Source organism: Sinocyclocheilus grahami, unplaced genomic scaffold (genome assembly GCF_001515645.1).
Source record: "Sinocyclocheilus grahami isolate Dianchi unplaced genomic scaffold, SAMN03320097.WGS_v1.1 scaffold722.1, whole genome shotgun sequence".
Taxonomy (NCBI): domain Eukaryota; kingdom Metazoa; phylum Chordata; class Actinopteri; order Cypriniformes; family Cyprinidae; genus Sinocyclocheilus; species Sinocyclocheilus grahami.
Genome location: NW_015505901.1, coordinates 19,572 through 44,258, shown reverse-complemented (window position 1 = coordinate 44,258; position 24,687 = coordinate 19,572). Strand labels below are relative to the sequence as shown.

The 24,687-nt window shown below is 36.9% G+C and overlaps 1 protein-coding gene across 3 annotated transcripts in view; it reads right to left on the bottom strand.

Moving 5' to 3' along the window:
• The window catches only part of LOC107560379 (reticulon-1-A-like), a 29,596-nt gene extending 10,791 nt beyond the window's left edge, over positions 1-18,805 (bottom strand). The window contains exons 1-4 of one of the 3 annotated variants that reach the window (XM_016244538.1): positions 18,187-18,805; positions 8,530-9,252; positions 6,923-7,723; positions 5,590-5,880 (exon numbers count right to left, since the gene is read on the bottom strand). In XM_016244538.1, coding sequence (XP_016100024.1) covers positions 5,732-5,880; positions 6,923-7,723; positions 8,530-9,252; positions 18,187-18,409 — 1,896 coding nt within the window. In that variant the 5' untranslated portion in view covers positions 18,410-18,805 and the 3' untranslated portion in view covers positions 5,590-5,731. Of the gene's footprint in view, positions 1-1,173; positions 1,475-5,589; positions 5,881-6,922; positions 7,724-8,529; positions 9,253-18,186 lie in introns of those variants that run through there. The other 2 variants (XM_016244537.1, XM_016244539.1) reach the window with 2 other exon arrangements.
• Positions 18,806-24,687: the final 5,882 nt, after the last annotated feature.

The window sequence follows — 24,687 nt, the reverse complement described above, 5'->3', positions numbered from 1 at the left end:
ATCACGAGATAACAATAAAAAATACTTTACTTGATATATTAATCCAGGTTAAAGTTAATTATACTAATACATTTTAACATTTATAAACTAATACATTTTAACATTTATAAACTTGTTATATGCTGTTTTATGAGTGAAGATGAATTAAAAATGAACGATAGTAAATTTATAAATTACTAACACTACCCTACATTAATAAAGGCTGTAAAAATGTTTTCATTGTTAGTTCATGGTACCTAATGTGTTAAATAATCAAACTTCATTTTTAAAAAAAAATCTTAAATATGAATGGCACAAAGACCGAATGTCATAAATATTTAATTACTCTCACATAAAGAAGCATAACATTGATTTAAATAGATCTATTTGTGTTTATAAGCCCTTGAACTGTCAGAGATGCTAAATGCTCAATATATAAATAGCCACTACCAGAAACCCTCCCTCTTAAATTGTTCTAGTTTTCTTCCTCCTGCATGAGTCCCTCTAATATGATAGTCTAGGTATTGGATTGATTAAAAGGATGGATGCACAGTTGTCTTCCAGTGGATAATAAATTAAATTCACTATGACACATACACATGTATCCACATCCATTCTTTCACAGAATAAACAATTTTCAGGATAAAAAGGATTCACACAGATAGCACTCTGAGCTCACTATACAGTCAGGTAGCCACACCCCACACATCTCTCTTTCTTCTTTTCTTCTGTCGCTTTCTGCTCCCAATGCAGCCTGAAGGCCTTTATGATCAATACAAGCAAGCAAGCAAATGTGAAGACAATTGAAAAGGCATTTGACAGCTCTTTATGGAACTATCCACATCCAAATGCGCATCTGACCTGAAAACGAGGCAGTCATGCACATCAATGCCTATTAATTCTAATAAAACACACACAGAGTCTATGAATTCAGGATGGACCCCCTAAGTACAACGAGGAGGGAGGAGAGGAAGGGCGTGCCCAGCTGTCTCAAATTCCCCCAGTCTGGTGCTCATATGCCCATGATGGCGGTGACCTCGATTGAAAAAAAAAATGCGGGTGTGTCTGAGCATCTTCCAGAATCCAGCAGCCTCAAAAAAAATCAACCCCAGACATGCACATGCATCCTCTCCGTCCCACCACATTCAACCCCATCTTGAATCCCCTGTACCCCATGGACCCCCTTCCTCCTACCCTGGCACTTCCAGTTGCTCCAGAAACCTTCCATCTTGGTCGAGTCTGCGGCTGCCATGGTGCTGGCCTGCATGCTAGGCTGGGAAGGACTGCGAATCGCTCTCTACTAATGCTACTGCTACAGCCTCTTCACTGCTTGCGCCGTATCTGTCGAGTTCCCTCTCTCTCTTTCTCTCTCACTCACCGGTTCACACCAGTGCATGAATGACCCATAGGAGGAGGAGACAGATAGGGGAGGGGAGGCAGGGATGAAGGAGAGGAGGACTTGGAGATGTAGTGACAGTGCTGCCTACTGGTGGAGGAATTGAGAATTGATTTTGTTAAAGGCAGACATTTGGGGGAGGGGCAAAGCATCATGATTGACAACTTTAAAGGAAATCAAAAAGGATGTTAAATAAAATACATCCAGTTTTTACATTTTTCGAGTTTGGCAGTCCATTCACGTTCATTGTTTGGAAAAGAGCAGCATGAACTTACTGCTAAACATCTCTTTTTGTGTTTTACGTAAAAAAGTAAACCATACAGGTTTGAAAAGACATGAGACAAAATTGTCATTTTCTGAGTTAACTGTCTCTTTAAAACCCTGCAGATAGACTCTAAAGTGGGAGGATGAAATATTTGTTTTCCTTTTTCATTTTAGATGGGAGACTAATCCTAACTAATCCTTTTGAGGAGGTTCAAATCTGGAGGTAAACATTGCTGCAGACTCATTTTGCTCGTTCAGTGCAAAGGCTCATTCTGTACTCGATGCATCATCTCTGACAAATTTCACTCTAGACTGCTATAACAGTGAGTATGTGTATATGTGTGTGTGAGGAAGGAGACATCATGAGTCAAGCCTCATGGGATATGGAGAATGACTCAGCACTCTCGGTTAAAAGAAATGGGATGAGCTCACAGGCAAGCGGACAGTCCTGTCCAATGGTCAGGGATGGACTGGCCATATGAAAGTCAATGGGACTTTTTCTGACCAGGCCAACTTGTGGGCAGGCTGTCAAAACTAAATCTATATAAAAAGTAAACATTACTAAATTTAAAGATATAAAGTTACAATATCATCAGGCCTGCCCATAAAAGCGGCATATGAACCATGGACCACAAAACCAGTCATAAGGGTCAATTTTTCGAAATTGAGATTTATACATCACCTGAAAGCTGAATAAATAAGCTTCCCATTGATGTATGGTTTGTTATGATAGGACAATATTTGGCCGGGATACAACTATTTGAAAATCTGAAATCTGAGGGTGAAAAAAAAATCTAAATATTGAGAAAATCGCATTTAAAGTTGTCCAAATGAAGTTCTTAGCAATGCATATTACTAATCAAAAATTAAGTTTTGATATATTTACAGTATGAAATTAACTAAATATCTTCATGGAACATGATCTTTACTTAATATCCTAATGATTTTTGGCATAAAAGAAAAATCAACAATTTTGACCCATACAATGTATTTTCGGCTATTGCTACAAATATACTCAAGCGACCTAAGACTGGTTTTGTGCTCCAGGGTCACATATAACACATACACTACAGTTCACTAAGATTTTCTAATGTTTTTATTTATTTGATTAAAATACTGTAATAATGTCAAATATTATTACAGTTTAAAATAACTGTTTTCTATTTGAATATATTTAAAATGTAATTTATTCCTGTGATGATGATTATTCATGTGCGGTCTCATGATCCTTCAGAAATCACTCTAATATACTGATTTGCTGCTCAATAATTATTTCTTATTATTATCAAACCATTTTTAGATTCTTTGAAAAAATAAAGTTTCTTTGATAAACAGAAATCTTTTTACTGTCACTGATCAATGTATCCTTGCTGATCAAAAGTATTGACCCAAACTTACTGACCCAAACTTCTGGTGTACAGTATATAGCACAGTTAACTTACTAACAATGTATACATACACATACAGTATTGTTACAATATGTAAGTTAATAGGTTAATTGTGCCACATCTCTGAATTTAGATACACTGTAGTAAAAATAAATTCAGTTGAAAATATACACACACTTCTACACATTATTAATGATCTGCCCCACAAAAATATGATATCAATTATTATATTATACAATTTTAATATTATATTAGTTTTAATATTACCTACATGTTATGCTAAAATCTCACACTACAATGTATCAGCTATAAATCGCCTAATCATAGTCTCTAATTCTAGTCATTGTGTGATGGCAGACTGTAATGAGACACTTCAGTGCACAGAGAACCTCCACCATGAACCCATATGTCATGTAAGAGATAACAGAAACCTTACCCAATCAATTTATCATGCAAAAGAACAGCACTTCACTGTGAATTATGCATTATCTTTGAAATCTCAAAGGTTTAGCATGATGCTGTATACATTCAAACTTTTATGTATACATAAAAGAAAAAAAGGGAAGCAAATGCACATCCAAACAATGACAATTAGCATATGTGTAATGTCTGTGCCTCAGCTTCCAGTGAACTCTTGACACATGAAATGCTAGGGGCCTTTAGAAGATAAATGATTGATAGAGACAGAATGAAGCATAATAGAAACAAGAGCGCCACAAATGAATATCTGCTTGTGTTTGCCATTCTAAATGTATAATGATTAATGATGGGTTTACCTAAAAAATGTGGAATGACCTTGCTACAGAGTGAACTGTAAATTGACCCCCTCCAATCACTGTTTTCAGTGTGGGTACAGAACCCCATAATAAATTGTTTGTTAAAGAATTTAAGGGAAACTGCTGTTTCATAAGAAAATGTGATGAATCCAAACCTGGTCTGGAGCTGTAGAGGACATTTTTCAATTTTTATTCACTTTTTATTAATCAAAGAATCTTGAAAAAAATATTTGTAGGTTTACATAAAATATCAAAAGAAATATCTGAAGAATCATGCAACAGCTGAAGACTGGAGTAATGGCTGCTGAAAATTCAGCTTTGCCATTACAGGGATAAATTACATAATACATATTACATTATATATTAGATAGAAAACTGTTATTTTCAATTGTAGTAATATTTTACAAAATTATTCAAAATTTTGATCATATGCAGCTTTGGTGAGTATAAGAGACTTCTTTCAAAAACATTAAAAGAATCTTACTAACCCCAAAGTTGTAAGCGGTAGTATAAACACAATGAATTACCACAGGAACACATACAAACAAGAAAACACAGTTGTTGTCCTTCACAGCTCAGTCATAAATCTCTAATTTATACAAATGCACACATACTGATAATGCATTACAACCCCTATCCAGTCTATGGGCTGACAGCAAGACAAAGACAGCATGTGGTAAACTGAGCCCTCTGCTGGAAGAAATTAGCATTTTTCTTGATACCCATCTTCATTATGTGTGCATGCCCTTAACAAAAGCCATCTCATTTCCAGAGGCTTCCGGTGAGACACTGAGCTCAAGAAAGGGGGGGGCAGACACAGACTGTAGCACCATACCTAATTTGCAGAACGCTGCAGAAACATTGGTTTCATTGGTTTGGTGGCTGATTGGTCAGCAAGCACCAACAGTAAAAACGATCTGTTATCCAAAGTTCAAGGTTGTAAAGAGGAATATATTGACTGAGAAGCATCATAAAAAACATTGATTGAAAATGAATTGATTATAAGACAAACATGATTTGAAATTTGACTTTGTCAAATTTTCAGTTACATTAGTATGAGAGGATTTATCAGCCGCTTGCCAAGATATACAAAAAAATTTCATCTGTCAAGAATGGAATTATGAAATGAAATGAAAATCTGAGCCATTTTATCTCACTATATGATTTGTGCAATTCCTTCTCCTCCCATGTTGCAGTGTCACAAGAAGGCAGCACTCACTGGTCACAAATGTAGCAGACAGAAACTGACCTGAATCACAGGGGGATGCTTTGTTCTGAAATCTTCAAACAACAGTCTAGCCTGAAGCTAGAGCATTAATAAAAGATGGTGACTGCCTTCAAAAGACACAAACAAATGACGTACCCATCTACTAATATAAAATGCAGTCAATAATTATTTATTTAGACAAAACTATCATTAATAATTGAAAAAAAACATAAAATATTATTATTATCTTATTTATTTTTAAAAGTTTTAATTGTTTAATAATTAAACAATTAATTAATAAAAAAATAATATTTCTGTTTTTATTTTAAAACTATATATACACTATATACATATATATATATGTGTGTGTGTGTGTGTGTGTGTGTATATATATATTATAAAACTAATTGTTAAAGCAATTTCTATTTGTGAAAATACAGCAAAATGGTGATTGGGTCCATATAAACATAGTAACATTGTCATATAATCAATTTTTCAGAATTTAAATCCCTTACTCACTACTGGGATATGTTCCCATCACTGAAAGAATGAAAATGCTTTCCATAAATCATAGGGTTTTACCATGCACAGACTGCTGTAGGTCAGCCAGATCTTCCATAATAATTTTTCACAGTTTCACACATGATATTTCCACTGAACTCTGCTCAATCCTGAAGAAACAAACAACAGATGCAGGGAGCAGTCAGGTGTGAAATAAAATCTAAAACATTAGCCGCCCATCTAATGGCTCAGGGGATTGTGTGAGAAATGTGTCTTGTAAAATTGATATTTCATTTGCATGACCTTCTGGAGCTCTGGTGATGATCAGAAACGTCATCTCACACTGTGCTGTATTTCTCTGGACCACTGTTGTTGGATGACGAAGAAAAGCAATGACACATGTTTTGTATAAAACATAATTTGTATCAATTCTGAACAATTACATTATCTAGGTCTGTTACTTTCAAAGTGCATGCAAACGTACAGATATCTAAAAGAAATTGTATTAAATTTCACATTACCAATTACCCTACCTTTATATAATATTAGGAAAATATTAGATGAAAGCTAGCCTGTGCATGCTCAGTATTGACTGATTCTCAAGGGACTGATGCATTGAAATTTTTTTTTTTTCCTGCTGTTAAAGCCAAAGGGAGTTTCCAGGGTGAGGCCAATACGCATGAGTCAGTTTTTATTTTAATTTCAGTGTATTTAAGCCTCTAGTCTTTAAGGGATAATTAACCTCACAATCTTCAGAACATCATCTGTTATGTTTCACAGAAAAAAGGATAGCAAACAGGGTTGGAACGACATGAGGGTGAGTAAATGATGACAGAATTTTCATTTTTGGTTGAACTGTCCCTTTTAGAGAAATATTTCCTGATGGTGAGACTTGAATTACAAAGAAAGAATGATTCAAATTTAAATAGTAGTTTGACAGTTTTATATTTATTGGGGCCATAGGAGCATTTATAAACTTACATGTATTCTACTGTACATGCATTAAGTTTGATTTCAGTTAAAGGTGTGATCAGTAAAGGTGTGGTCACCTTTTCAGCAACATTTAAGCACAATTTAGAGGGAAAAAGGTCCATTGTCTACTGTCAATAGTGTAGCGATTTATGAAGCACAGCTTACACAGTCTGATTTTTGCAAAGTTGGACTAACAGACCTAGATATTGCGATTGTAGCTCGGCATCATCCAGAATGTTCACACCTTAATCGGGCTACAACTGGCTTGATGTTGCACTTGCTCTGAAAGGTGATGATGTCTAATTAATCCTTCAAATGTTCGATTACGCACTGAGTCAGGCAGCTCAACCGTAACTGTGCTCAAATGGAATAACTCAAGATAGTGACCGCCAGAACTTGTGTCTTGAGGTGACTATTAGCTTTTGGGGAACGTGCTTACCTTTCTCCCTGGTTAGACCCTGGAAGACGATGGGTGGTGCAGTCATTCTCTCAGAGCCCCTGCGGGCTTGACTGGACCGTCTCCTTTCTTTCTGGTGCACCTCTCCAGCAGGATGCTCCACCTTCAGCTCTGGCAGGCCTAGGCTGGGGGTTGTGCTGCTGGGTTTGGGCTTCTCTTCCATGGTGGATGTCTTCTCTTTAGGAGCACTGGTTGGGGCCGGAATGGTTGGAGGAGGTGCAGTGGGAGTCACGATTGGTTCTTTAGTTGCTGAAGTCGGGGTTGTGGGTTTTTTGACTGGCTGTGGGGTCTCCTTGAAACCCTTTGTGGAGTCGTGGGTCAATCTTTTGGGACTTTCCTCTCCACAGGACTCCAGAGCCAGTTCACTGTCCAGCTCTGCTTCACGTTCCTCCCTCAAGATGCTGTACTGCATTGCAGTGCTTAGGGCAAACGCAGGGGTAGAAGATGGGATGGGTACTGTGGAAGGTACTGTGGTAGACGAAGTTGTGCTGGGACTCTTACTGAAGCTCATGTAGCCAGTGCTGGGAGCTCGTGGACTAGGCTCTTCAGACACCATCTCAATCTCAGAGTCGCCAGATTCGGTACTGCTACCTTCAACATCCTGGGGGGAAGGAGGCAAGGTGGGTTTTGGGGGAGAAGACTTCATCTCCACTGGGGAACTGTCCTGCTTGGAAGTAGGTTGAGAGGGTGAGATGGGAGATGTTTGAGTCTTGTCTTGGGTGGAGCTCATTATTTTAGTTTCACCAGGCTGGATGTTTGGATCCAAAGGAGAGTCAGACTCTTCTATAAAGAAAGAGAAGGAGAAATAAAGGACAAGGAGTGAGGTAAGGTGTCTTGTGGCCATCTGGTGTGCCAAGGCATCCCACAGTGTAAGCATGTGTGTGTTATTATATTACTAAAAGATATAATGTACAGCCAGTAAAGTCATTGAGCTGCTGCTTTTAAATCTTGGGTGTTTCCTCAACTATGGGCACTTCTGACCTGGTTGATTTCTACAAGATCAACTCTGTTCAAACACACTTTGGGCCCGGGATAAAGCTGCAACTATAAAAATTGAAACATAAAAGTAATTTGAAAGTTGCAAAATAAATGATAAAGGCATGATAACAACCTTTCAAGACAGTTTCAATGTGAGCTTCATGTAATAAAAAAAGGCTGAATTCTGTTTGTTTTAATTAAACTCCTTAATCCCCAAGGCATAAAGAAGTACCCGAAGTTGAAGAATCACCAAATTATTGAGTTTGAAAATATTTTTTGTCTTGTCGTGGTGAGCTTTTGAACGGTACTCTGACATTTACTACACTGATGCTTCATTGTGCCTCACCCGTTTCTGTCCTAACTTGAACTTTTCAAAAATGTTTGGAACTGGTTTCGCTGCTTTTTCCACCAGATCTGTCTTTTTTATATCATAAAACCGCTTATTTCACTCATGTCACTTTACAAAAAAAATGAAATACATTTAAATGTATGAAAGTTCTCAAATTGACAAATACACCTACACAGGAGCAAAGGGTCAGCTAGCAGAGGAATTTAAGGTGGTGTAGTGGATAAATTACAGTGAAGAGCTTGTGTGGGATGGTGATGCCCACCTGTAGGGGGTGTAGATGACTCAGGGCTTTCATCCTCAGGCTCTGAGAGGGTGACGGTTGGCACTCCCTCCAGCCCCAGACTCAGAATACTCTCCTTCTCTGACACTGTAAACGTAGGGCTGTGCTGGACTGTGGTGGGCGATGCAGATGTAGGTGTCATTTCTGTCAGGGTGATTTTTACTGGGCTGGCACTACTGCCGGTACCTGGAGACCGATAGGGCTGGTAATCAGACAGCTCTTCATCAGATGGTTCCTCTACATATGGAAAGGTCTGAGAGTCCAGAATTGCAGCAGAGCTGATGTCGTCAATGTCCACTTCTACCGGTGATGGGCTCTTCTCCAGTTTAGTGTACTGGGTGGGCTGTGAGAGGCCACTCATCCCCCACTCCTCAAACGGGTGCTGTGAGCTACAGGAGTCCTCTTTACGACTGATGTCCATGTAGTTGTAAGAAGAGTCAAAAGCTTTCTCAGAGTCATGTATCTTGTGAGAGCTGTCAGTCTGGTCTGCACTGGTGTTTCTCTTGATGCCGGAGTCTGAGGTCAACTGGGAATGGGATCCAGAGGTGAAGTCTTCCCTGCTGGATGTATTTTTATCACCAGATCTGCCCAGACTGCCAGAAAAGTAGGAGGTGTCTTCATGTGAGGCATAGCTTTGATTGGACAAGAGGGAGGTGTACAGGTCATCCCTATCATCAGTAGATGACTTCTGGAAGTTTGACTTATCTGCATGAGAAGAGAGGAACATGAGCAAGAATTATAACTTATTTTAACATACTTAAAGCACAATGTTTAAACAATGATTATTCTATAAAATTAGTGTTGTTATTCTGACTCAAATCTAGCCAAATCAAACAAAACACCCTATAGTTTTACACCCTTTTCCAATATCACACTATGGAGCCCATAAAGGGACTTAGTGATGGGAAAAAATAAGATGGTAGCAAAAACTGATATAAATCACTCACAAAACTGTTGCATTCCCCAGAAAAACGTAGCATTCTCTTGCAAAATGTTTTGCATTCTCTCGAAAGTGATTAGTGTTATCTTGCAAACATTTTATGTTCATACACAATACTTTTGCTTTCGTGTGCTTCACATATGCATTCACTAGCAAAACTTTTGCATTCACAAAACTAGAGAACAAATGGGGAAAAAAATGGAAACTAATGCATAGTTTCCCTGAGAATGCAATATTTTTCGGAAAGAAAAAGAAAAAGAATGCAAAAGTTTGTCGTGAAACATTATTGAGAAGGAACACAAAAGCAATACAACTATTTTTCCTCCCATCTCATATTTTTACATGACCATGTAAAAGGGAGGTTTTTGTTGAGCTCAATTAATACTTAATTTAATTGTTGTCTTTTTATTTAAAATTTCCTCTAACTGTATTTCATATTACTCGTCTTAAATACAATGGATTATATATTCATATTTGTATTTGTTTGCATATTTTTATAAGCCATATTTTATGTCTCTACTAATATGATTATACGTTGTTGTACTGTCCTTTTGCAGTTGTATTATATTGTTAAATAAATACAGCATCCTAGATGAGAGCTGCACACCAGAGCAGCAGTTTGATCTGATCTATAACGGCATGCTGTACCTCACAAAGCTTCTTACATCAAGTGACCTTGGGGTGAATTCGACTGTGTGCATGTGTTGTTTGTGAAATTTGGATGCTAGAAAGAGAATACATATGTGTGTGTGTGTGTGTGTGTGTGATTCAGGTGGTAATTTTTCTGAAGTGTCCTCAAGAGGGCTTTATTGGTATATGGCAGTGACAGCTCTCATCAGCAGTAAGTGACGGCACCATCACAGCCCCCTCCACACCAATTCTCCTTGTCTCTAAGTCCTTCTCATCACATTGGCCACTCCTCCTTGTCTCTCTGTCCTTTTCTCTATTACTGCAGCTATTTGTGGCAAATGACAGTTTTCCAGTTCAATGTTTATACGAAGGTTGACTGCAATGGTGTCACAAAAGGGCTCGAGAAGCACAAACACACACACACACACTCACACAGGGATCAGAACATTAGCAGACTGGTGGTGACACCCGAGTATCTCACTGCCTCATGTGAAATGTGAAGTTTCATTTTGTAAATGTTAAAATACAGCATAAAATGTTTAAAAAAAAAATCCCTATCACATGTTTTATGTGCAGAGACCAGGGTCAGAAATGATCCAGGCTTGAGGCAAAAATTCTACTGAAAGTGATAAATATACCCCAGATATTTAAAATGTGTAAAAAGAAAATGTCTCTGTAGTGTTTTCATCTGTTATCTAAAATTAAGTTTAGTGTATTTAATATTTTTACTTAGAATATTCCATTCTAGCCTGTGAAGTTATGATTTTAGTGACTGTAGTGCTATAAGTGAATGGGTGAGGAGAGAGGTCAGGAGATGGATGGATGAGCGGGCAAGTGTGTATTATTTTGTTTTATATTTTTGTTTTCAATATCTGTCTTATTTCAGTTAGTTTTAATCCAGTTGTTTGTTCTGAAAATTACTTAATTTCATTAGGTTAATTTTTAGTTTCCCTCATAATAGCACCACACATTGTACCATCTACCTATAATGAATCCAATAAAATAAACTGCAGCACACTTAAATAACATTAACAAACTACCTTCAAAGTATAGTTTTTGTTCAGTTTTTAGCTCGAACTCCCAATTTTATTTTATATAACACTTTTTTTTTCCACTTTCAGCATCAGGTGTGTTTCCCGCCACACCGCAGATGTGTAACTGTGGATATTTGCATGGCTTGTGTAAATCGCCATACTAACATCACTCCATCTCTGTCTCTGTACTGCCCTACATTCACTGGGCAAACTGACTCCACTGGGACTCTATTTTTAACCATCAGTAGCTAAGAAGTGTGAGGATCTATGAAAAAAAAGTGCAGAGAGAGAAGAGAGCCCCTGATACATCAAAAACAAAAACCACATCAACTCACAACCTTCTTTATTACACTGCTAACTGATAACCTTAAGTACCTGCACCCATATAGCAACAGGATCATCTCAGTGACTGTCACAGAAATGTTTCTGTATGTGACGGACAATCCAGCATGTGCGTCAGTGTTCGCACCACACAATCTCCAGCCCACACCTCTCACCGTCAACATTTAAGCAGCGTGCAAGCTATGACTCATCCTCTCAAAAACACAGCAATAGCGAGAACTCATGGTGGCCTTAAGTGCTGATCTTTCATTTAGAGTCCGTTACTAAATTGTCTTTCACCTGAAAAAAAGACTGCTTAGATTTCGAAAAACCGGCATATACAAGTTGTTGCTTCTACCAAATCCTACTACACTGGTAATTCTCTAACTTGTATAATTTAAGCAAATGTTTTCTTTCTGTTCTAAACTAGTCATATACTACAGTGTTGTCCAGTGTGATCTTCTGACAAGGATATTATACTTTTAAAGACTCCATGAAATCAAAATCGAAGTTTTGTGGCATTTGTCCTTTCTGTTAGCTTGGACATCTGTATGATCGTGTACTGATAAAAGTTTAAAACTAGCTTTTAACTATATACATAAATAAATCTGTCTCTTGTATTTTTCTTTTATTGCAGTTTCTGCCACAGAGTAAAACATAAAAAAATTTAAAATAGTCACATACTGATGATAAATTTTTACTGTTCATAAGTTTTTTGTTGTTAGTAATTTTTTTAATGTTTTTGAAAGAAGAGTCTTACACTCACTAAGGCTGCATTTATATGATCAAAAATGGAGTAAAACTGTAATACTGTGAAATATTATTACAATAAAAAATGAACTGTTTTCTATTTTAATATATTTTAAATGTAATTCATTCCTGTGATGGTAAAGCTGAATTTTCAGCATCATTACTCCAGTCTTCAGTGTCACATGATCCTTCAGAAATCATTCTCATATGCTGATTTGCTGCTTGAAAACATTTCTTATTATTATCAATATTGAAAACAGTTGTGCTGCTTAGTATTTTTATGGAAACCATGCTACTTTTTTCAGGATATTTTTGATGTAAGTTCAAAAGAACAGCATTTATTCAAAATAGAAAACTTTTGTAATAATGTACAAGCCTTTACTGTCACTTTTCATAAATTTAATGCAATCTTTTTGAATAAAAATTTCTAATAAAAAAATCGTACTAACTCTGGAACAGTTCAAACACACACACAAAAAAACAATAAATAAAGTCAGCTTCCTGTTTCAAAAGGAAATATGTCAAAAAAAGGAAAGAAAGCTGCATTCAAGCCATTGTAATTGGGTATATATTTACTAAGCCACACCGTAAAAAAATGAATCACGGGTCTTGTAATTTTCATTTAAACAATTAAGGTGATAATTAAAAAATAGTGTGTATATTTAGTGCTATTTTATGTGTTTTTGTGTGAAGGGAAACATCTGTTAATGTTTAATGTTCAGTTATGTTTGACATTATTATTATTAGCTTTGCTAATGCCAGTGCAGTTACAAATTTTTTCCTACTTGAGCTGTCTTGCTGTATACAGTCTTTTAATTGTACAAGATAATTCAAAGTCAAATACAAACAGGCCTTACTCAAAATCACAGACTTTTGAGAATCCACTTAAAATAAATGAGCACATTTCACTAATAATATTCAATTAATTGTGTCATAGATTAAATAATTTAGGAGATTTTACATGATTTATTCAGGTAAATTCCATTAAAGAAATCAAGCCTTAAAAACTACTCAGAAATATTGTGTAATATTGTTACCATATTTTTTAAAAAGTAGATAGCATAGCACATAACATTTTTTACAGTGCAAGGGCAGAAAGACATACTACTTGAACAACCTAGATTAGCACAGCAAGCATTCCAGTACAAAATATGGATGATGTGGAAAACCACACCTGGTTCAGGTGAAATGCTAAGCCTTTCATTAAACAAGCTTTGTATGAGGGATGTCTTCAGCTTCACCTGGTGTCAACAAACAGCTCAGATGGCAGCAGAGAATGAACAAAAACATTTAAAACAACCCTGCGTGACTGAATTATATGAGAAAGACAGATAAAAAAAATGTTTTGGCCATCACAATATTTCTAAATGGTCACATACTGGCTGTGTGAGTGGATGGGTGTGTCTGTTTTTATTGCATTGTTGGCACTGACCCTGGAGCTCAGAGTAAAGCTCATGTTCTGGCAATGTGTTAGGTAAGAGTTAGTCATTATCCATGGCGCTAACACTAATGCACTAAAGCTAATCACTCCTCTGCTTAAACCTAAAGAACTTAGAAGAGAATTAGCAGGATCCACAGTATGAGTTAATCAATAGATCTAAGACCTACAACACAGCAGACGTGTCACCATTGCACAAATGTAACATGCCTAGTGTTGCATGTAGCTAATGGATTAACTAAGTAGAAGAAAGAAAGAAAAGTCAGCTAACGGGTCAATAAATAATACTAAGAGCAGGGCTACTGACATCCTTCACAGGAAGACACTGATGAAGCCACACTGCAACAGAAACAAGAGTGATAAAAAGTGACAGGGGTTATGTTTCAAAGCAGCATAATTATGTCCCAAAATTTCATATTTATTTATTTATTTACAAAAAAGCTCTCTAAGGCACTAAGATGAGCTTTATTTTAGATACCCATCTCTGTTGTGCCACCAGCATATCTCTGCAGAACAGTACGTCTGACAGATAAGCTGAAGAGAAGAGCAGGATGCCACTGACAGGTTTGTGATGAGGACTTGGTGCCAACTTCAAGTCACTGTAGGCACACACTGCAGGTTACTTTGTGTGCATATGTATGACTGCACCGGATTTACTTCTTCATCAGAACAGATGCAGATGGCGAGCCAGAGGCAGCTGTTAGAGGTACTTCTCTTGTACCTGAAAACCAACTGTTCCAGCATGCCAAAGTCTGTTGGAATAGTGTGTTTTGAGAAAATTGAACTTGTAAAAAATTCAGAAATTTTATTGAATAGAGCATGGTAATGTCTGTGAACTAACTTAATATTTATGGAACAATGTATTAATTGTATATCATTTAATGCAAAATATAGTGACCCCAACCATCAACAATGGTTTTAAAAAATCAGCAGCTTCTGTAGTCCACTTAGTTTGTAAATTCATTTTCTGAGATTTTTTCTTTTAAATATAACCATTATTTTCTCTGCATCACTAGGGTCAATTGCCATGGAGAACAATCTGTCAGGGAAAAGAAGACAGTAATCTGTCTTTCTCATAAGGCTGGACAAATGAGCATATGTTTAGAGCTTTTACATAATCGCTTTAGTCTGTGATGCAATATGCTTTTTGCATTGAGATTCATTCATCACAACAAACAGTACATTGTCTATGCACACTTTATGCTTGGCCATCAAGATTATTTCTAGTATTTTTGCTACGTGTTAAAATTATCCCATAATGCTTGCTAAAAGATAAAAACAAAAGTAAAGAATAAATATGAAAACTATAAAACAAAAAATTTTATACCTTTTTTATTTTCTTATACTTATAGTCAGTATTATTATATGGAAAAAACAAGTTTTTTTTCTTGTTTTAAGCATATTACGATGCCATTTTGCTTCTCAAGTAAACGTGTCTTGTTTAGATGTTGTTTAGACACTTGTTTAGACACAGTATAAAGTAAAATTTTTCAAATGAAATATAATGTGGTTGAATAACTTTATTATAAAATATCAGTATATAGAAAGTAGTTTCTGAACTATACAAGCATTTTAAACTCATGGCAGCAAGTGCTGAGTCAGGGGGCTAATGAGGCGAATGTGTTACCACAAAGGGAAACTGATTATTTTAATCTTGTTATGTTTCTTAGTACTTTTTGATGCCCATGTGATATTCTGCAACCAACAACACTTTCTGTATGTGTGTAAAGTAGAAAGTGAACTTGCATTCCAGAGTCCCTAATGAATCACGGTTCACTGAAGCGAAGACACTAAAAACAATGAACTGCCTGTCTGTATACAACTAAAAAAGGCTTTCTGATTTCTGATCGTGGTACTACTGAAGACAACACAGTGGGGTATTTCCAGTACCCAACCTAAACATGATATATAATTACTCATTATATGCCTTAAATCAAACAGTGTTGCCAGAAAGTCAAGGAACATGCGAGATGTTTGTAGAGAAAAATGTTATATGAGCACTGGAGGAAACTTTCAGGTATGGCTAAACTCCAACACCCAAATAAATTCATGTTAATATCAACATTAAAAAGGTGTAACAATGTGCTGTAAATGTGATCCAATGACTGGTTATTAAAAGGCCAAATATCACATCCTCTAAGAGTCAGTATTGTGGTTCAATAAGCACTGGAGTATATAGGCTGTCAATCAGCTAATGAGAGATTCAGTCTGATAAGAGGATTTTACTCTGATTTTCATTCGCTTGTTAACGTCAGCCTGGTGATTTAGACACACACAAAACTTCTACAAATTTTGTGTGACTCATGATGCATCTTTAAACTTACCAAGTTTCTAATTTGAGCTCAATTATCAGTGCTTTAGTGTTTACATGCATAGGTTACAACAATTTCACGGTGGCCACAGGAAACATAACCAAACCTAACATCCAGCAGTCCTGAATCTGCACAAGAAGTCTGATATTAAAAAGGGTATTGAAAATGTTCCAAATGTCCTGTTGTTTGGTTCATCAAAAGCAAAGAGCTTGGACTGGAGTTGAAACCCTTTTTATTGCTGTTTTACTCCTGCACTATGTGATGATTTGATTTATTTTTCCCCCATCAACTAATACCATTTCCACATTAGCTTACAGGTTTTATAGCTCACAATTAGGTTATTTGTTTGTTACTCAATGATAAACGCTCCATCTTTCTGATACCCACAAGAAAGACTATTATATAATATCACTCTCACTCACAAGTCTACACTCTTTTTTTAGAGTGTACAGCATTAAGATACAACAAACACAGAAAGGCAGACCTGTCAAAAACTACAATTGAAAAAGAAAACGCTTTTCTAGTTTCATAACAAAGATCTGAAGGTTTAAGAGACGTGCAAACCTGAAAAAGCTTCTTTTTGCATATAGTATTACCATTACTTATCTCTTATATTTTTGTCCAGTTGTAAAGACTAATTTTGGCATGTGCTTTATAGAAATGGAGCTACAATCTCATCCCACAAAGAGAAAAAAAATGACTACATGACGAAAGACTATAGTCTGAAAAGCTCTGTCGGTCCTTCATAGGGCTTCTCTTCTACCTAGTAGCATAATGTCATAAAACTCAGAGTTTCAATCCAAGTCTGTGAGATGTTCAAATGGCAATGTCAAGTATTGATCACTAAGCAGTAAACGACCTGTAAAGGTTACTGTAAAGTGTCTGGTAAAACGAAAATAATGACAACAAAGATAAAGAACCAGCAGTTGAAGAGGAAAGAGATTGAGTTATACAACATCTCACTAACACAGTACAAAATCATTTGCAGTTTTTTATGGTATTGTAATGTGTAATTCTATAAATCATAGTAAATAAAAGCAGTTTTTTTAAAAGTAGCGTTTAAACAAAAGTAAATAGGTCTCAGATGTGAATATAAACTGTAATATTGGATAAATATAGTACTTATCAAAGTGAATAAAAGCAGTTTTTTTAAAAGTAGCGTTTAAACAAAAGTAAATAGGTCTCAGATGTGAATATAAACTGTAATATTGGATAAATATAGTACTTATCAAAGTGAATAAAAGCAGTTTTTTTAAAAGTAGCGTTTAAACAAAAGTAAATAGGTCTCAGATGTGAATATAAACTTTGTGATATTGGATAAATATAGTACTTATTTTTATAATACTAATGTGAATATTTAGCACATTATTTTGGTGAATAAATGCATACATTTTATAATAATATATAAATAATATTATATTAATAATATGTAAACAGAATACAAATATAAATAATCAATTATGCAAATATAAATAATAATATATGAATAATATATAAATAGAATACAAATTTGTATTATATTACAAATATATAGGCTATATGTTGTTTACTTCCTGGATGAATCTGTGTTATAAATTAATCGGTTGATGATTCAATGACTCACTCAACTGTCACAAAGCAACTTTTAGAATCAAAAACACATATGAATCAGCTGGACCAGTCTCTAAATTAAACAGATATATTTACTGAACCGGAAATTATTACTTTAGTCATGTCAGACCCGAAATCAACTAAGAGCTGTCACCCTTGCTTGTCCACTTAAATCAAATACTGATATGGTTGTTCATACAACGTGTAATTAAAGATATACAAATGTGTGTAAGACATTATTTTATAATGTGTATATAATATTTCTTACAATACAATATTGTGTATAAAATATTTTTTCAATGTGTATATTTTTTATGATCAGTGTTTATTATTCATTTTATTACAATATATATTTAGAAAAGAACCTTTATGCCACCTCTAAGAAGTCTGTGTAAACACACCTTGTAAAATAAAGAAATGTATTTCCTTACTGTTATATTTGATCTGTTTTGTATTCAATTTGAATTACATTTCTTACGATGTCCATCCCGTATTTCAATTAAACTTCCACTGCAGACAGGGCGATCCAATAAGCCAAGGTTACTGCTACCTGATAACCAGGCCCCGGTCGACAGAGAAGTTAAAGCATTGCATATATGACGATGTACATCAAAACCATCTTACCTGTGGAAGCAGTTTCCATGGCAACGGGGAGCGGTTGCCGGTCGCTTTCGGGATGGCTGGAGAACTGTTTCTCTTCACTTGACTCGTCCTCCCAGTCTCTCATTTGCCGTTCCACTCCCAAGTCGCCACGCCTGGTGGTGGTGGTACTTCCAAAGCGGTCAATCTTCTCAAAATCGTCCTCGTACCAGCTGCCCTCCGAATCTGCCTCCGGCTTCATAGACATTTTTGAGCGTTCCGTCTGTGTGCGATGCTCTTCAGAGAGGCGCGGTCACTGACAGAAGAAAAGCAGGCAGAGCACTGTTCAAGTCCTCGGATCAAACGCTGGGTAACTATCAGAAGTGGTTTGGGCAGGCCGAGTGCTCCTGCAGAGGCGCGCGCTGCTGAAAATCGCTTGTTTAGCTCAGTGTTTCGGCGCTGACGTCACCGTGTCTGGAGCTCATAGTGGCACGCAGCATTTAAACACACAGAGCTGGAAGTGGACATACAATAATGCTTTCGGCACCTGATAACAAATTAAGATGGGGAATTGTTGGAAACGTATGAGGGAATAAACGCGCTCTGTGGATTGAATCGAGATTCAATTTAAAATCAATTTCAGTAAAAAGTAGTTTACGCAGCCGCCACACCTGTAATTTAGCCTACTAAAGGTGGATCTGAGCATTGTACTGAAAGTTACACTCGACTCTTAGTGCGTAGTCATTGGGTTTATTCGTTTTGTTTTTTTTAGGAAATAGGGTCACCTTGTGGTTTCAGAGGTAACTACAGCAGGGGCTGAAGACCTATTTCAGGTTAAAAAAAATCTTTAAAAAACATAAATGTGCCTCTTCTTTACTTCTTTATTTATTTACTCTTCTTTTATTCCGTTTACGACTTTCATTGCTGTCTTGCTTAGTCCACAGACAGTGGGTTCAGCATATATATGCACTAAACCATACATTTTCTATTACAGATGTTACATACATGATAAATAGGCCTAGATGTTGCATTTCATTTACTGTGCAAATAAAAGTGAATTGCAATTAAATTAGCATAAAAAACAACCAACTTCTGCCTAATTTCAAAGTTATTATAGCTATTTAGAATGAGAAAACAGCTCTGTCCTCTTCAGTGACAAATCTACAATTATTGTGGAATATACTGTAGGAATATATAGGCATATTTCTCATAATTAGAAATTATCCATAGCTTTTAAGAGACATATTTTCTTTTTTCTTAGTTTTTGCTATCACATAAATATTTTAGTTCTTCATTGTGTCACATTGCGTTTTACAGACAGTCACAGTTCAGTGTGCTTAAAATTATGTTTTATTAACAAAGTTTTTGTGGAGCAACTAATTCAGCACAGGCGGCGCATGATTAGCATGATAGTAAATATACAGTATATACAGCTAACTTACCTCAGCTAGTCCCACCTCTGTTTTTCTGGCATCCCTCCTCCGCCCCAACTCCTCACTCCTCGGACAGCACGCCAAATATGCATACTATTCGCTCAATCTCATTATATGTAACGCTGAAAATGTTTTCTGGTTGTTATTAGTACAGTGTAGATTTCACTTATGAAAGAAATCTGAAATCTGAAAAAAGAAAGGAAAGCTAGCCTGGTCACAAATTAATGAAAAACCAGGATAGAAGAAACAACAGCAACAATAGCATGCCCTGCACTCAGTCTAGCATGCAGTGACCTTCCTCTCCATGTCTCCTGAGCAAATGAGAAGTGGATGCTGTATTATTCTGCCCCCAGACCATTATGGCTTTTTTTCACTTGCCCTCATGTCATTAAATGCCCCTGTAAACAACTATTCATTATAACACTGTTGCATTCAGTTAGTTATTTATTTTCGCATTGTGTTACATTAAACCATCTTTCTGACCCTGACCACTCAACATAACATTCAAATTATGGAGAAAAGAAATGACAATTCTTTTTATCTGATGGAAAGCTAGAATATATATTCACTATCAATCAGTTTTCTCTATTATTATTATTAGCACAGTTATTTAATTCAATAATGGCGCAATAAGAAAAAAATAGCAGGCAAAAAAAAATATTTGATGTAAAGCATACAAAATTAAATGCCTGATCCTATTTGATTGTATTCATTTCATATTTTTAATTTTTTCACAGCATGCATTTCACCTAATTTATTATTAGAAAAATTATAATTATACATAATAAAATCAATTATTAAAAAAGACTGTTTAGAGGCATAGCATTTAGCATTTGCCACAACATTGTCACTAGGTGGCATCAGCTAACCTTTGAAATAAAATCGTGATAAGGTGCTCATGATCAGTGTAGTCAAAATAATAATGACTAAAAATAGATGGATTTTCACGTTTGTTCTACTATTTAATTAAAGTGCAATGTCATGGATGTAGTTAATCATGCACAAATGCATTGACAGAAATACAGCATCTGTATTTTAATACACACAAATAGCACTTATTAACACGGGGTGGTCAGCCATATGCATCAGTAATAATTACACTTTAATTCTCAGTAATAAGTGCACTTTAATTTTTCTGCATTAGTGGGTGCCTATGGAAACTGGAAACTGAGGAGTCAAGCCCCCTGATTTGTTCACCATTCTGATTATGCAGCCTCACATAAGTGGAAGCAGATTGCCAAGCAAGTGAGAGAGTCCAAAATTAATTCACATATGCATGCCTGCACATATGCAGTGCCAAGCTGACTATATAAACATGTCACTGTGCTATTCAATGGGATAGAATATGATGTGTGAACATTATGTTTATTATATGTAGGCCTATATAGAAGAAACACATTTACAATTAGAACATTCCAAAGTCAACCTTCCAGTTGAGGAAATCAAACAAAGAACATATACATTCAGGGGCATAGCCATCATTTCAGAAGTGAGGGGGACAGAAATGTCAAATGTAAAAATACCTTTTTTTTGGGTCTAATTGACAGGTTTCTATTTTTTATCACAGAATAAGGCAGAAAATATATTTTATAGTTTCTATAGGTTATACTGTAAAAATGCTATGTCGATTGGCACTGTGTTATTCAGATACTTTATTACCTGGAGATGACTTGAAAAACACACTTAAACCATATTGTCACAATCGTGCATACTGTCTTCACATTTTTTTATACAGCTTTGCAATAAAATGACAATATGGTGTTTCAGTAGTTCCCAGCAAAATATATTTATTTGATAAAACTCTGATGTACTGAGAGTTTTCATAGTTTAACAATCATAAAACAGACTTTTCATGTAAATAAAAAAACACAACAACACACTGCTCTTAATGTTAAAGTGGGAATTTGTGTCATAAATGATCAATGATTCTTAGGTGCATATGAGTAGATAAATATGTGTTTTTTTATTTTGTGTATTTGCATTTTTCACTCCTGTGGTCTAAGCTACAGACTTATTCCAAATGCATCTATTTATTAAAATATATAATAATTAAATATATAAATTAAAATAAAAAAATTTCATAACATATCCTACTAAAAGCATTTGAGTGAAATTAAAGTAATATGTGATTCATGAAAGACAGTCCAGCAGAGAAAGGGAAGCTAAGAAGGGAAAACAAGAACAAAGGGAGTTAATCCAAAGAATTTACTGTTTTGTTGTTATCATCTTCACATAGAAATAAACTCATCTGCTGTCAACAGCAAGGTCAGAGGCACTGCTCAAAGCACAAACCATCAGAGTGCTCTGCGTCAGATTAGAATTACAGCAAATAAGCAAGTGTAAAAATTAGGCCATGGATTTGTGTGTGCCATTTCACTTGGACCGTATTACAGCGGAGCTCAGTTGATATTGATAATCCACAGTGTCTTTAGATTGTAATCCCTTGTTGGAATTAAGGACACTGGAAAGGACTTTTACACAGGAATAAGACCAAAAATGACCTTATATCATTAAGTCTTCTAGATCTAATACTGTAGTTGTTCATTTGGGCGATGTTCATTTGGTCGGTCTCGCCAGGGTTCAACAACAAAAAGAGCTTAGATGTCTCCTTTTGTTGTTTAAACAGCATGCATTTTGGAGCAATAGTGTGGGGCCATGTGAAGATTGAATATGGAACATTAATCTCTAATCTTAATGTTAGTTTTGCAATATTAGCAAAACACTTTAAAATATATATATATTTTTTTTATCACTGATCATCTGGATTTTGTATTTTTAATCAAATAAACCATCCTATTACATGCTGATCCTAAATACAGACGGAACAATGTGTGTTGCGAATTTATGAGGAGCGAAAAAACAGAAAATTTAATCAATAATAATACATAATACAAAAAAAATAAAAGTTAATAATGCAAAAACATGGCCATGAGGCAGAAAGTTTCTTTTTTGTTTGCTTGTCACACAAAAAAATAATAGTATCTTTATTGAGAGCTTTTCAGAGCGTAAATGGACAGCAATGTAGCTCCTTTGTCCTTGAGAGAAGGTGGAGAGAAGAAAAGATGAAAGGGGGAGATTGGCAATAACATTTCAATTACTGCTTGGCTTGCCAAAGAACATGGAAACAGCCCATCACAGGTGCAGTTCCCTTTCATGGGAACTTCGAACTGCGTCCTCTAGGGGTCGCTATGGGGGAACGCCTCGTCGTGACTTGTGTCTGAAGCATACATTGAAAAAAACACCAACAACACGTTGGCCGGCGATAGCCATGACGTCACTACCGGTGCGACTATAGTATAAATAGGTGCCGGGAGAACACATCATTCTCTTCTTCGTCTTCACTGACTGTTTTGTTTGAAGCGTGCATTTCCGTGGTAAGAGCGATCTATATTCATTCATTATGGCGAGCACTAGCAAAGCGTTTAGAAGATGTGTGCATCCGTGTCATCGGGTGTCAAATAGTGATGACACGGATGCACACATCTTCTATGCGTTGTTTGTTTGGGCGAAGAGCACACACGCGATGTCCTTGAGGAGGCAATCTGCGTGCACTGCGAAAGTTTTTCAATGAAAAAGCTCTCGTTTGTCTCTTTTTCGAGTAAAGAGGGGCAGCCATCTGCTTCCCGTTGCTGAGGCACGGAGGAGAATGAGTTCGTGGGGATTGCCGGTGGACCTGGCCGATGAGTTTAAAGAGGGGCTTTCCCTCTCGCGCTCGGACGAGAATAAACCACTGGAGGATGATGTTATTTCTTTAACATCTTCTGATCCAGGGGCCAGTGCTCTGCTGGGTTCAGCCCAGGAAGAGCAGGAAATGTCTGAGGAGGGCGAAGAAGCTGAGGCTGAGCCTTCCCAATCCTCCTGCCCTGCATATGATGAGCTCTTGGAAGTTATGGATTGCGCCACGGCGAGGCAAAAAAAAAAGTGACTTGCCGTGGAAGCGGACTAAGGAAGTGACGTCGCGAGGTCGTCTCGATGAACGTTATCTTTCTGGCCATAGCCCTCCAGCTCAGGTGAGCCTTCCTTTCCTTCCTGATCTCCATACTGAGATCGAGAAGGAATGGAAGAGGCCATTTTCCTCATGCATCCATCGGTTCCAGCATACCAGTTATGCCAACATCGAGGCGATGCGCGAAAACGGCTATGAGAGGATGCCCCTGCTAGCCAGCTATCTCTCTATGGGTGAAACAACTTCTCTCAAAACTCCCTCCTTGCCATCCAAGCCCCTTCAAACACGATGGCGTTGCTCCATGCATACCAGGCTGACCTGCTGAAAGACCTGCATAAAGGCAAGGGCCTTTCTCCTGATGAGGTAGCTAGTTGCGCCGCACCACGGATCTCGCTCTCCGTGCTACTAAGCAGGCCACCTCTGCTATGGGCAGATCCATGGTAGTGACGGAGAGGCATCTGTGGGTAAACCTGGCAGACATCGGGAGGAAAGAAAGGGGCTTTCTTCTCGATGCCCCGGTTTCGCCCTCTGTACTTTTTGGTTCCTCCGTTGAGACGGTGGTCGAGAAGTTCAGGGAGGCGAAGGCACGCTCAATGGCCTTCAAATCCTTCATTCCATAAAGGTCCAGGTCTGAGCCCGAACAACCCAGGAGTCCTGACCCGTCTCGGTTTGAGGATCAGAGATGAGCACAGAAGGCTAGTGTTACGACTCTCGCTCCTCCCCCGCCTGCGGGTAGGGGTAGGAAGAATCGCGGGTCAAAGGGAGGTAGGCAAGACTTAAGGGATGTGATCCAGACAAGGCGTCAGTGCTTTCGTCCGGATCAGAGTGATACTTGAGTATCTACTCATTTCCCTCGGGGGGTTTAAAATCTGCCCTTACCTTCCCCTTCCTAATTCCCATGTGACCACCATCTCTCCACCTGACCGAGGTGGGAACTTCCTGCATAACAGTCTCCTACTGGACCTATGATGTTTTGGTTGGCTCTATGGCTTCATAGTGACCACCTTACTGATGGTCCGGTCTAGAGGCTTCTCCGGACAGGGCTCCGACGTGGGAACCATGGTGGGTGGGTACGATCCATTTCTAAATATATATATATACTGTATATATATATATATATATATATATATGTGTGTGTGTGTGTGTGTGTATTTAATGCGCTGGTGG